Source organism: Bombus impatiens, unplaced genomic scaffold (assembly GCF_000188095.3).
Source record: "Bombus impatiens unplaced genomic scaffold, BIMP_2.2 scf_0396, whole genome shotgun sequence".
In the NCBI taxonomy this organism is placed as follows: domain Eukaryota; kingdom Metazoa; phylum Arthropoda; class Insecta; order Hymenoptera; family Apidae; genus Bombus; species Bombus impatiens.
In genome coordinates, this window is record NT_176815.1 from 912536 (window position 1) to 928159 (window position 15624).

At 31.4% G+C, this 15624-nt stretch overlaps 1 protein-coding gene across 1 annotated transcript in view; it reads right to left on the reverse strand.

The window, feature by feature from the left end:
• Positions 1-15624, reverse strand: part of LOC100741307 (division abnormally delayed protein) — a 246574-nt gene that overhangs the window by 11622 nt on the left and 219328 nt on the right. Inside the window, exon 6 of the mRNA XM_003490109.4 lies at positions 2724-2868. Coding sequence (XP_003490157.1) covers positions 2724-2868 — 145 coding nt within the window. The remainder of the gene's footprint in view (positions 1-2723; positions 2869-15624) is intronic.

Consider the following 15624-nt stretch of genomic DNA (forward strand, 5'->3'; position numbering starts at 1 on the left):
TTATTATTATATTGTTTTTGATGCGAAAATGAGAGCGGTAAATGTAGAAAATCTCCTGTAATCCCAAAAGAAAGAAATGATAATCTCACAATCAGTAAGATAGCTTTCGGAGAGAGCATGTCATTCGCGTTAATGGAAACGAAAAATTGTTTACTAAGACATTTTCTTCTCCATATGACGAGTGCTGCTTTTAAAATTTTCATCTATTTTCTTTGTTGTTAGTTAAATTATTAATTTATTTGCAATGCTTAATTATTGATTATTAAATGTAGTGACGGAGGGAAAACAAATTGATTTGAGGGTTTACAGAGTAATCATGACAATGTATATAAATAAATTTGGAGTGTGGAAACAAAGAGGGAGAAAAAGCTATAATATTGCGACCATTTAATTGTTAAACATTTGTTCTTCATTATTTAAATTACCAAAATGTTATTTCTTATAATATCGATAATAATATGAATTTACTATTGCTATTTACTTGTACAAATAATTGAAATCTTTTTCAAAGATTGATTTCGCGGAAGGAGAGAGAGCGGATATCTATGATATTCTGATAATATTTAAATAAATGTTTCCTTCCGGTTATGAATATCTACTACAATATCTACAATATATATTTTGTATAATATCAATATACAGAATATTCGACGTAACCAGGGCAAGCTATAGCTTTGAAACGGTAGAAGATAGAAATATATTTCATGAATCGAATTTCATCAATCGAATAATACATGCAATATACAAATATACGAATAATACGATATATCCATTCTGGAACTGATAGTACTTCGAAGATTTTAAGATCATCTATATTTTTAAAGATAGATTGATAATTTTTTTTTAACCAGAGGTGATTTTGAAAACATTGAGAAGATGTTTAATTACTCAAAACGTTACAGCTTTCGGAACAAGTACCCTGTACCAGATTATAATCTATCAATCGGAACAATTCAATTTCGCATAAGAAAATTTTTTTCTATCTCCTATCGTTCCAGAGCTATAACTTGTCTCAGTTGCGTGAGATACTCTGTATGATATAACGTAAAAATTATTCCAGGGAATAGCGTGTACTTTCTTACATCCTGCAGCTTGTTATAAAATGTTATACATAATCTGCGAGTAATGTTAGTCTAAACTTTCATGTGTCTCAGAAGCACACTTGAACCACAACGCTTGACGTTGTCTGTGCCCGGAAGGTACATTTGGATTGCGAAGGATTAAACGCTGCTATCCGCATTTGCTTAAAGCGATTTTCGCGTTTAGCTAATAATCACGAACAAGATTACGCGGAGCTAAAGTGCAGAGAAATGCCCTGTTTCGTTCGTAATTACAACCGCGAGGCTACTATTGTATTATACCGAAGCATAAAGGCATCTTGGAGAAGGATTAAGAATGTTGGTTCGCCGACTGTCTCTTTAGAAATTGCTGTACCGGACGCTGTGTTTAACGTTCTACATTTTACGGTCTTAATTTTAAATAGCTGGCTTTTCGATTCTTTTCATTGCAACTATAATTGAGATATTAAGTTTAGCGAAGTTCCTCAGTTATTTCATATATTTAGTACGAAAATTGTAACTGATATTAACATATTGCCTGTCTGTTAAATTTTGTATCTAATATTGCTTATACTGTTTAATGCGATCACAAAATAGTTATTGTGTAATTATTAATTAAATGATATAATTTTTATTTGACTTAATTTAATATCAGTTAGCATTATTTAATTTATTATTGAAAATTTTATAATTAGTTAATTAATTATTTAAAATATTGTATTAAGTAATAGTAATTTCTCTTAAGTGCTTTAAATAATTCCATTACTATCAGAGGTCAGACCTCGAGAACAAATAAATATTGTTGTAGTAACTATTATACCTTCTAGTTTCTTTATAACAAATTATTCTTTTTTTCCAATAATCTTTTACAGGGCGCTATCAAATATAAATACCCTTTAAAATATGAAAAACTTATTAATTTCTTTTTTAATATTACGTGTAAGTAAAATTTAATAATAAATATATCAAAGAAATAAATAATAAGAAATAACAAAAAATTAAAAAAATTAAATAATACTTTCTTCGTTTTGTTCGTCATTATAAGCATTTAGTAAATTAATTACAACAAAAGTCGTCACTTAATTTATATAATTGATAATAATTTAATAATGTGATTTTATTTGTTTTACCGCAATTAATATTTGTTTTATGAATACATGATTTCAAGATTTGTTAAACTATAAAAAAATTTGTTTTAAAATAGATTAATATACGAACTGTTACGAACTGTTATAGATTAATATACGAAAGTTTAAGAACTGGTAATATAATGTCATCGGTAGACTATGAATATTTATAAATTTTCATATTTTTATATTCGTACAATTCAGATCTTTATGAATAAGATAAAAGATATAGAACCTAAGTAGATATTTGTTGTACATTTTAAACAACCAATACTTCCATTTATGTATTTCACATGTTTTTGTACATTATATATATATCTTTATTTCTTTAAACCCATAAATGTATAAAAATCTACAAGTTTAATTATAAAGTTGACGACCATGTCGAACCGGCAATAGACAAAGTAAGCGCATCTCGTCTATCTGACAATCCGAAGTCGCAAGTCGAAAACAGGATGTGAACGAGAGACAATTCAATCGGAAACACGGTCAGCCAAGGCTGAGTCGAGGAACACATTACGGTTGAACGTGGACTCACCTGATTAATGTGCCTCAATTGGTCAATGAGCACGCTGGTGTTCGCGTTGCCGTAGGAAGTTGTTGTCGGCGACATTGTCGTTATGGTGAACTCAGGATTGTACCTCTGCGCCATCAAACTCGAATCCGCTACCGTCTTTGTGTATCTGCGAATAACGAGAAAATATGTGAAATTAACTGGCTTGCTAATGACGACATGCACGTACATACACAGGCTCACAAAAATATTCCGACACTTGCATATGCTTTACGTGTGTCATACAAAACGTTTTGAAGTTTTACTAACGCTATTATGATACTCATCTATCACGATTATAAAAGCTTGAAACAAATCTGAAAGTATATGTATGTATACATATTTAGAACAAGTATACATACATGTATATTTCACAGAGATCATGAAAATATAATAAGCAGCCAATTATTCGTTACATATAACATTACGTTGTACAAAAAAAAATAAAAAAAAAAGAGAATTGTGCACCAGAATCTGAAAATTTGTTAGCTCTGATCACATGATAATTTCGAAGAACCATGTATCTTTATTTTCTGTGTTACAAAAATAATACAATGTTGGCGCGACATATATTCTCCGATACGACGAAATAATTCCATAAGCTAATCCATATTACGAATAATGTGCTCGATAAGTAGGTTAAACGGAAATTTACTATTCAATGAGATATGTAACGTCGAAAGACACGTCAACGTTACATTGTTATCGCAGCGCATTTTCTCCGGAGAGAGTAGACGATGGGAACCGTTGATTGATCGCGGTGTAATTGAATAAATATCAAGCATCGGCCGTATCCGCGCGATCAAAACGTTTTGACGGCAGATAGAATCGCGGCCTTTTGCATTTTAAGCGACTGTAAATTCCGCGCGGCGACGCACCGCGTTTTCCGGAAACGTAAATCCGATTTCGCGATTTCCGCTGAGTGCGATGGTAATTGGATAAATATCGAATGGTAGCCACTTCGATATCGAGCGTTCCCTCTATCTCCACCCCTCGCTTTCTGTCTGCCGATAAATTCATCGGTTTAGCCGGACGTCGTGTAGATACGTTGCACGCGAATACATTTGTTGCAATCTTAATGAGGTGTTCATAGAAGACGAACCAACTCCGATTCGTTGGTCGACCGCAACAATCTCCCACCGCGAATTGGTCGACAAAAGGAATCAATGATTACGTTCGTTCTGTCACGTTTCTTTGAATGGAAAACGGGGCGATTTAATTTTTAAGGTAATCGGTGAATGATTGTACTCCTATTATCGAGTCATCGAATTTTTATATCCAGCACTTTGCCTTGGTTCAACAGGCAAGAAAAGGCTGAGTATTTTAGAAATGTTTCCAGTATAAAATTGTAAGGAAATTACGCATATTGATAGTAATTTTTTAATATATTATATATAAGTTAAAGTTAACTTTTTAAGGGATGAACCAGGCTAGGGAAGATTTTATTTAAAATAAAGATGAAAAATAACAATTATAACTGTTTTATTATTTTTTGAAATAATGGAAAAAGTAATTTTGATGCTTGTCTAAAATCAAGTAAAATATTAAATTGAATTTTAAATATTGTGTTTTGAATGGATAGAATCAAAGCCTATTTAAGAGATTATTTCAGGAAACATTTACTGAAACGTGAGATATCAAATAAAATAAAAAATTGTTTCACTTAAATAATTGTTAACAGTTAAATAATTCAGAGAAAAGTCAATCGTTTGTTCAAATAAAATACTACAATTATTTCAAAATAACATCTATCTAACAGTCAAATAAAACAACATATCGTTCAAATAATCATTTTTCGTTCCGAATTTTATTCAAATAATACGGAAATTTAGGTTGTATGAAGCTTTTTTTTTATAGTAGCCTTCCTGTGATATATCACTGATTCATTTGCAACATTTTGCAGTTTGTATAATTTTGTGATTTACTATTGCGTTACTTGTTCCATTAAATGCTTCGGATTAACATATTAATGGCGTACTAATTCACGTATTTTTCCTGTTAATCTATATTCTTTGTATTATATACAAAAATAAATTAACATATTCAAATTAATTAACACTTGATCGAAAAGGTCGATTTGTTTATCTTCTAGGAAATCGGTTACAAAGATCAACATTTTTTTATTAGAATTACTGACACAACGATCCGATCTATTTATATATCAATGCTCTGTGAATATCAATGCGGAAATACATAATTATATTATGGCTTTCAAATAGCTAAACGAAATACCGTTTATACCTTGCTGGCAATAGAAAATTAATTCGCAACGGTCACGGATTAAGATGAAGTTCTCCCGAGATTGCTTCAAGTTAAAAAGCCAAATTAAGAAAATTAGTTTATAGAACGGACCGAACCCCCTGGGAATTGCTGACATAAACCGTGGCTCGTTAAGGAAACTGTTCGGATAATCTTAAAGACGGAACTTACGATATGATCCTAAAGAAATTCAAAAACTTTCAGATGGAGTTTCAGTTTCTAATAATCTCCTATCAACGTCACATATAAAAAGAAGTTTATATTCAAAATAGTTGACGATCAAAAGTAGTTTAACATGTATGCTTAATCGTTAATTGATATCATCCAGTTGATCCACATGCCTTTAAGAGATAAGTTACTTAATTTCAAAATACTTTAGCCCAATTTCTATTGTATATTTTACATCATAAAGACCATCCATAATATTTATCGAGAATATAAAGAACAAATATAAAACAAAAGTTAAAATTAGATACTTTAGAACTAAATATAACCAAACTCAAAACCCAGCGATAGCGATCGAGGTTTAACGACACAAAAATGTTATAATGCATATTTTTTATGCGAATGTTAGTAAGTTCGGCAAACAGCCATCACAAAGTAATAGGACAACAAACAATTAATATTATTTGACTAAATTATAATCATTTGACTAAAAGAAACAAGTCATCTGTCTTTCAAAACTTATTGCACCAGAATGACTTTTTTTTATAAGAAAAATTTTTTCGTACGTGTAAAATCATCTCATAATAAGTAGGAACAAATTGATTTCTCCCATTATGCGTTTTTACTCGCCAAACAATAATAACAAAAATAAAAAGTAATACTACAGCGTATGAATGGAAGATACTATAAAGTAAAACAAATAACAAATAATAACGCATAATCCCATAAAAGTTAACCAATGTCAAACCAAAAGATTGGTATATGTGCATAAATAACAGTGTTATAAATATACCTGTAGACAAAGCGTTTAATTACACACGAATAATGACAAATGTCAATATTGCCATTTTGAATTGAATTATTAAATCATCAATGCGTCGAGCTAAACTAACATCACGTCAATCGAATGTTCCCTTCCAAAATGACGCTTGAAGCAAGTGTCACGGCTAAACTGTAATTCTATTAGTACATATCATTCTGCCACAAAAACCGTTAGTCGTGATCAGTCAAATGATGCGAAATCAAGGCATTCAATGTTTTCGACATTTACGCTACGGAAATCGAGCATACGCTGGCGGCACTGAATTAATCCATTCGCGGTGTAAGTAGGATTTTAATAATGTAATTTCGTTGCGCGTTCAATGCATACTTAATTAATAACTTTGCAAACATGGAGATATAATGAAATTAAGGAGATCTACACGCGTTTCGTGCAATAATTTCGTGATATTGAACTCGTATCGGTTGTATGAGATTTCATTTACAAATTTGCGTAACAAATTTATGTGAAAAATTCTCGGTGACTGTTTCATTTGGGAATCATGAAATGGTGATAAAATGAAATCTAAAAATATATATTTGCTGTATATAATACACATATGAATATATACTGTGTGGCTATTAGAATGTTTACCGAAAGTAGCTATTTAAAATTTCACGTTGAAAACAAACATTAAAAATTTATCTAAAGAGATTTGTAGCTTTTTTTTGTATAACTCAGATTTTTTGTGCACTATCATAATTATGTTGCAATGTCCAAGAAGAATAGTACTTTTCTTCTTATAGAATTCATCAAATTGGAATATTTTGGGGGTGACAGTACTGAATATTGTACTTTCTTTCTATTTTTTTCAAAGAATGTTCTGTTCGAGTTCCAAAGATAGATCTAGAGGTAAAGGAAGTCACGATTATTGACATAAAAGAGCAAGTGTTTTAAAAACATTTTATATGCTTTCTTTTTCAACACATTATTCTATATGTAATATTAATGATACTATATATAATGTTATGCGATATAATATTTCATATATATATAATGCTTAATTATATAAAATATTATTTTACATCCAATAGGATGGATTTAGCTGTTTGCATCATTGTCATTTGAGTACCATTTTGAGTACCACTTTGAGTACCATTATAAAATATCCTTTTTTTTCGCTATATGTACATATGTAATTATATAAAAAATGAAACTATTTGATTTCGTAATAAGATATATTTTGGTATTCGAGTTTTTGACATAGAACAAAGTCGGAATCCAGTCACTTAGTTTTGCAACTATATATTTAAAGATGACAGAACGCTTCCACAATATGTGTTTGAGGAACATTAAACTTCATCGCGGGTTGTCTAGTAGTAATGCGACGATTTATGGTAATCGTCGACTGTAAATTATTCCAACATATCGCTTTTGATCGACCAGAATGTGACACATTATCTAAATAAAAATCTCTTGATAAGAATTTATGGAACCATCTGACAAGTTTAAACCTTTGTTCTTCTCCACATATTCTACAAATGTTCTTTACTGTTACCATGATCGCAGAGTGTTAGTCTCTTCGGTCTTTGTAAACCAGTATGAGTCGAATAAGCAGTTACTAACAGGCATTTTGTATTTAAGTATTTATTTTGAAAGGGAAATTCTAAACTCTAAAGTCTTAACCAAATATCATTAACAAAATTACAGCTATATACATATAGTGGGGGACGTTATATATACGTATATATAATGTACATGTACAATACAAGATGTACATATGCATATATGTATAATACATCTATAGTATGTTAAAAAATGAATTTCTGTAAAATAATAATTTATTCTGTTATTAAAAGTAGCTGTAAATTCTACATCATACTTCGAAAAAATTTTAATTTTTGGTAATAATAATGATATGTTATATATTCATAAGTAGACTGTGGATTTTTATGCATTTATTGGAAATTTGAAGGTGCAAAATTTTACAGAATGTACATAATATGAAAACATATGTAAAATATCGAAAGTATAGTATTCCCTATAATACTTAGTAGGAAAAACAATTTTCTACCGAGCCTGTACTTTTTAAATTATATTCTGAAAAATATAAATTTACAATATAAATACCCGCAATCGAGTCATAAGAATTAATATAAATGTTTGTACCATTTTCATAAAATGAACTCTTCTAACATGTAGCTATAATATAATTTTAACTGATAACAGTTAATTCGAATCCAATATAATAAATAAATTAATTTAATAAAACAATACAACTATTGTTAAGATGGATCAGTAAGAATAAGGGAGGGAATGGTAATAATTCAAATTATTTAATAATTAATTATCCATTAAATATAACAATTACATGGTATAAAAAATATACATTTTGCTATAAAAATGAGTAAGTACGATATGTAATATTATAATATAATATTACAAGCATAATATTTAATATTATCAAATAATAAAATATTTAAATTTAACATATTTAAAACCAGAATCATCTTTTTCACTATCAAAGTTACCCCACTAAAAGTATCACCGAATAGATTATAAAAATCGAGCACGGAATAAATCCTTGCCAGCTTTCCGAAATGGATTTAGCTCGTTTCACGAAACTTCGCAGTTTCATGGGAAGCACGCGCTCAGCTTATGAGCTGAAAGTATCATTGAATACCGTCGCTTTATGCGAGGACGGAACGAGATGTGCTATCTTCGATGCAATAATAGCTGGCAGGGGATACGAGGAGGGAAAAATCGCGGGACTTTTTGCAATAGGGTAGCCAGGACTCGCGAAGTTCGGACAAGCGGTGCTTCGGGCGATCGTTCGCTGGCCATCATGTTCCTGCACTTATGCATGCAAATAGGGGTTAATAATACAGCACAGCCGCGAATAATAGCACGATAATAATTACGCGAAAGCTAGGCCAGCTGTTTGGCCGGTTAAGAAAATGTTGCTATAATTGCAACAAGCTCATTACGGAAGTTGACGATGAGACATGTGCGATCAATTCACTAGTTTGTTTCCATGAAAATGTTGTTTAAGCCCTTCAACATGGATCACTGTTTACGTCACACATCAGTATCAATAGGATATCTAAAGCGCTAAAACATGTTCCACATCTGAATATATTTTTGGATTTTTAAAAACATCGTGAGCAAAGTATAGGATACCGTAATACGATAATTGTATAAACTATACGATAATAATGTCATATGGTAATAAAATAATGTCGTAGGTAATTCACCGTGGGAAAGACTATTTTGCTCTGGTGTAATAAGTATGTACGCTACCGCTCTGAATAAAAAAATTTAATAAAATAATTTCACTCTGCAATTATTATAACTACGCGTAATAGAATATTGCGGCGTGATTAAGTTGATTTCTGGAAGATTTTTAACAGATAGTAATAAAATTGGTGTATTTGTAATTGTCAAACTTTAATTACTAGTGTGATATTTGACAAACTCATCTTTAGATTCTGTAATTTCTGAATTAGATATTAGATAAAAAAGAATCTTCTAAACTGATAGAAAAACTTTGAAAGTTAATACAAGCAATGCTATTTAAATATTAAATATATGTAGAGAGAAATTATTTATGTAATATATTATTTAATATATAATATAATATATATAATATAATATTATGATATAATAATATTATATTATATTATATAACAATATATAATATATAGATATAGAGATACCTATATAATATATAGTAAAGTATATTATCGCTATGGGTTTAGGAAATTGCCTTAGGTTTATATTAACTAGTCCGGAAAGTGTCTTTCTTTTACAGACACGTCTTTTACAACAATGCATCTTTATACAAACATGAAACCTAATCTATCTAATTTTATCTTGATAAAACAAAATCGATCATACGTAATTCGATAAAATAATATAAAACGGAAAATGTTGTGCATCGATTATTTCCTTATAAAACGAAATAAACTTTTCGGACGACCTAATAGATTGCTGACTTCATAAGAAACGGAGCATGTGCTGCTTCTAATTATTCATTTACATTGTCAAAATTATGTGAATAAATTATATGGGTTAAAATAAAACGCATCAGTTAAAAAGTACACACATTCGTACGAAATATGTACCGTACTGAAACAGATGTAGGCACAAGTTATCATATAAATCCGTTAATTGCAGAAGGTATTGAATTTTCTAACTGAAAACTATACGAGAAAATTACGATAAGTTTACTTTGTTGATTTTCGGACTATTATGTCATTTGTTAAAAAAAGCATTTTACAGTGGTTGAAAAAAAATAATCCAAAATAAATTCAAATATACATATAAACTTTATGTGTCTGCTTTATTTAATTATTATGTTTGTTAATTTAATATTCTGCATAACTCCCCAATATTAACATTCTTCAAATGTTGAACAGGGTGATAGAATGTATATTTCATACTTTTATTGGATTTAAAAATTGTTGTTCTGTAAAAGACATGAAATGTGAGTTAATCATATTTTTCACGTATGGCCTTCAATTGCACAAGGTGTTTGCTTCAACGCATATTTTTGCTCAAAGGAAACGATTACAGACTCTGTTGCACGCACATAAACGTTTATAGGTTACACCGATGGAATTTTTATTAATGTTTACATATAGGAATGTGATTATAGGCCAAAAGAATGGATTTTAACGTATATATGTAGGCGTTTATAGGGTCAAAAAGTTTAGAAAGAAACAGCTTATCGATCAGTTTTGGATAATTTTGTCGCTCGTTCGATAGGATCGTATGAAAACCCCGGAACTTGTGACCATGACGTGCTATAACTCCTTCCGTGTTACCTTAAGCTAACTTGATATAAAGGGAAGATTGAAAACGATATAAAGGAATATCTTGTACTTTGATATTGTACAAGATGTTTCATAAAAGTTCACATAAATTTTGCTATCGTGTTCCAGAGTTGAAAATATATAAGAATGCGGTATAAGCAGAAGCTTTTAAAAGCATCGTTAAAAAATGGTAACAAAAATATGAGACGAGAGAAGCATGATAGCAAGGTTATTCTTTGTATAATGCAAGGCAAAAGTAGGTAAGTGATGTTTGCGTTATACGTTAACAAAAAATAAAATTATCGAATTAATATTTCACTGGCCGAATAATTTTAACGATTTGATTTTAAGCTTAACTTCGTATCATACATCGCATATATATTAACACAAGATGTTCACATTCGTTTATTTATTTTATGAGTTGCAAATCCATCGTCGTTCATACTTTTATTGTGATTTTCTAATGAAATATTTATTTGTCTGAGTTTATATGACATATAAATCGTGTTTAATTAATTTTGTTCAAATCTGAATGTATCAGCCTTTATGAATACATTACTGTGTTCATTATTAAAAGAAAAGTTCATCTTAAATGATTTAATGCTAGTAATATTGATTTTTTTCTGCAAATACCGATTCGTGGATTACTATATGAATAATTCATGATATTAAAATTTAAAGATAATTGACTAATAATCATTATAAATATAATTAACTAATAATAACTAATGATCATCGTAAAGCGACTGTATAATGAATATGTTGAATGAGGCATCTATAACATATGATAATAATCCATAAAAACTACAAGTATATTAGCAAAATTAGTAAAAAAAGTATATTAGCAATTAACCTTAAATCGACTCATGGACAATTAAGTATAATTTACTGTTATAATCTTGTACCTGTTATGGTACTAAATAATTTACAGTAAATGCAAATGAAAATAAAATTTCGTCAGCTAATGGACACCACAATCTCTTATTATCTACAAGTATTCTTCGTTCGTTTCGCTTTTACCTAATATATACAATAGATTATCGCTTAATCGCATAAGAGCATGCCATCATCCGACAACAAACTTCAAAAACTCGCAACAACATCGGAACCGTATTTTCTCAAAGAATCCCACTGAACTTTTCAACTGCATAAAGCCAGTTTCTTTTCTCCCATTCCCTCAGTCCTCTCTCTTTCTCTTTCTCTCTCTCTCTTTCACTTGAACGCTTTATCAGCCGGCGTTGTTTAACGACTCCGCTAGAGCAGTAAATAACAGCGAGCAGTTAATTAACCGTGAAACGTTCTAAAGTTGCAGGTTGCCAAGCAACAAGTCACAATTCGCGGGTATTCGGGTTCAAACGTCTGGGAAAGCAGAAACTGTACGTACGGTATTCGCCGTATCTCGTCCCTGGCAGCGCACCGTTTGATATTCCCTTGTTCGTTCGCTCGTCGAGAAGCGCGAGGAAAGAATTATCCGCGAAAGAGATAGGGTAGAGAAGGAGGAGCGACCGTTCTATTTGCGTTAGCTATTCTCAGATCATCACTTTTGAAGCGCACGCTCCCACAGAAGGCATCGCGTGCCATTCATTAACCAACCCACCACGCCGCAAATACTACCACGGTTCCGTCTGTGTGCATCCTTTCTCCGTTTATCGTCGACTAATCACGATTTTCCACTTTTTTTCGTTCTTTTTCTTTTTCTCCTTTTTTGATCCTATCGTGTCTCAACGATCCTTGGACAAACCTATCTTGCGTGTCCGATCTATCAAACGAACCAACCTTCCCCTAAATTTTCCGTAAGATTCTCGCGGAATTTTCAGATAAGAGTACGAGAAACTTCCTGCCAGGCCCCTATCCAAATGAGAAGATAAACATTATTTATCTTTCCTTCGTCATTCTCAATACGGAATCCAGTCGTTCGGAATCCATCGCGTTTAAATATAATTAGTATAGATATAGAATCCAAAAGATGGAACGGTTCAGTACGATAAATCGATTTATGAAATCATTTGCGCATTACGTGCAATCGCGTTACTTGCGGATTACGTGGCAGTCGCTTGTTGGAAGGTTTAAGTTCGGCGATGAGGATTGAAGAGTAAAAATTACACGAGCGTTTGATTCGGAGAAAACTGTGCTTTTGAAATCTATTGCCGAATGTGAATGACGTGTGTCTCGCACAGAATTCGTGAAAAGTGGTTTGCAGTAGAGTTTCCAGGCTTCGTATGCTTCCTTCCATTACGTCCTCAACGCGTTATGTCTCTGAAAGAAGTACATTGGATCTGTGTGATGTGGAGGTGACTGACACGGACGACCCTGCGGAATATTCCTCTCACACTGAATGTGCAAGCGTTAGGCGACCGATGATCAATAGCTTGATCGTTCGAAAAGTCCGTCTTTTTATTCTTGTTGTATATACTAAGTGTCTGTTTCGTTTGGAAACACGAGACAGTAGTTCAAAGAAGTAAAACATTAAGCTAACGATTTTTGTATCGTTTTCCAATAAAAGTTTGCACGGAAGAACCTGCAACCTATATTTTCAAATTCCTTCTCCTTGCTAACATCTTGATAACAATTCGCTTATATTCTCCTCCTTCCTTACTCCTTTCTCTGTTTTGCGTGTCTCGCTGATTCGTATCTTTCGGTATGCCTATAGTAATCATAAGTCCTTATTCAACACTCAGTTTGTTGTCCCTTTCGTTCTTTCGCTCGATTTTTCTTAGGTTCGTTCCACCTTCCCCTTCTCTGTCTCTTTCTTCTATTTTTTATCTTTCTCCTTCTCGGTATGTTTCTTTTCCTTTTTCGCTCGATCTTCTCGTGTTCCGTTTCGTGAGCGAAGAAAGCTCCTGGCGACATTTTGATCGATCGCTCTTGCGGTCGGATTCGTTCCCTCGCACGCTACACGCGTGCAAATTAATATCGAATCGGCGGATGATCGATTACACTTTTCGCGCAAATCGAACAAGAAATTTTATTAACCTCGCGCGCCTCATTAGTGTTCATGGTTCGCTCGTTGGCAGGATACGATTATATATACACACGTCATTTGTTTATCCGTTATGTACTTTGTATTGATGTTCAAATAATATCGAATAACTTTACCTAAAAACGGTATGCGACACGGCATTGCACAAACATTATCTTTGTCAGTAATGAATGCATCGATACTTTTAATTCCTCACTGTACTTAAATTAAATATTAAATATATACTCTCTGAATGTAGATGTATTATTGTTTTGCGAGTGTATATTATAAATATTAAAATACTTGAACGAACTTATGCAAAACCTGATAATAATTACGCGGCAAGTTATAATATGCAATATATATAATATTGTATATAATATATAAGATATAATATACATCTATATAAAATATGTTTTTATATATGTGAAGTATTTTGCAAAGAATATCAGATATGTGTATATGTTAGTTAGAGACGTTAGTCATAATTAATCGAGAACCTTCGTCGATCAATTTAACATACATTTATAGTTTGATATCGTAAAATATGATGGGAATATATTTTAATATGTTGCATTCAACTTCGTAATATTTTTTCGATTCGTAATATGGAAACTGAAATGTCTTAACAAATTTACATTTTATTTCAATATATCTTTTTCTTCAATATTTCTAGTTATACATGTATATATATGGATTCATTAGGTATTTTTCGATATCATTTCATAATTATTATGAATCGTTTAATAGGAATGGGTAATAATATTTGGATAAAAAAATTGTTAAAATAATGATCGAAGTACGTAATGAATTTAACGAATAACACTAAACATATGAGTTCTTTACAATCTAAGGTTCCAGAAAAGAAATAATAGTTCTTAAAGATTTTAACAATTTTGCAGTAATTTTTCAAAATTATTTCATTTTTTGGTAAATGTGTTGAAAGTATCTATTTACGAACAGCTTAGTTTTTATCTTACAAGCAATTAACACAGAAGCTTAAAAACTAATTGACTTTACTTATACTTTTTTATACCATCTTTTATATCTTTTTTTCTGTCTTATTATTGGAAGCTTCGATGAAACAAAATGACGGAATTCTTCTCAACTTTGAGAAATTCGTCCCTGTGAAACTGGAATAAAATATATGAGAGACGAAAATTTCTGTTAGTGAAGGGAACTTAAATTTTCACAACCTCGTCGACAGTTCATTTTAATCCAGGTCATTTTTCTAAGACAAATACAACCAGGTGTAATTTAATTTGCGTGTGAAAGAACAGCTTGATAATAATTTTGAACGTCAACGTCGTGGATGTATTTGACAAGAAGAAAAAACGAACAAGGAAAAACGGAAACGTGCTGAAAAATTATAAAGATTCAGTAGGATACGTATCAACGACGAAAAATTTTCTGCAAGTATTGCGTTGCAGCTGCGTTTCTTGACGCTTCTCAATGCCAACCATTCACGTGCACATACTCACAAACCTTTCCTGTCCTGTATTTCTTTACTGTTCTGTCTTATACCTACATTTCGTTCGTTTCTTCCAGCTCGTATTTCACTTCACGCTTTCTTTTTTTGCTTTGGAAGTAATTTTCCCATATACTTCTCCGTTGTTATTTTCTCCTGCCACTAGTCTTTGTCTACGATTCCGCTTTTTAATTTACTTTCTTATCAATCATGTTTTACCTTTCGTCTCCTCTTGTTCTTTCACCTTAGTCTATACACAGCGTGTACAGTCTATACTCTATACAAATGCTTTCACTGGTATACATTTCCGTACTCCTTTTTTAACCGTCATCCGTCTCGTCTGAAAGCATGCTAATCAAATGTAAGGAGATCTAATTTAATTTCGAAATTTAATTACGCGCAGTCGTCGGTACGCGTTTCATTTTACGCTTTATGTCGTTCAAATATTGCTCGCTAACGTC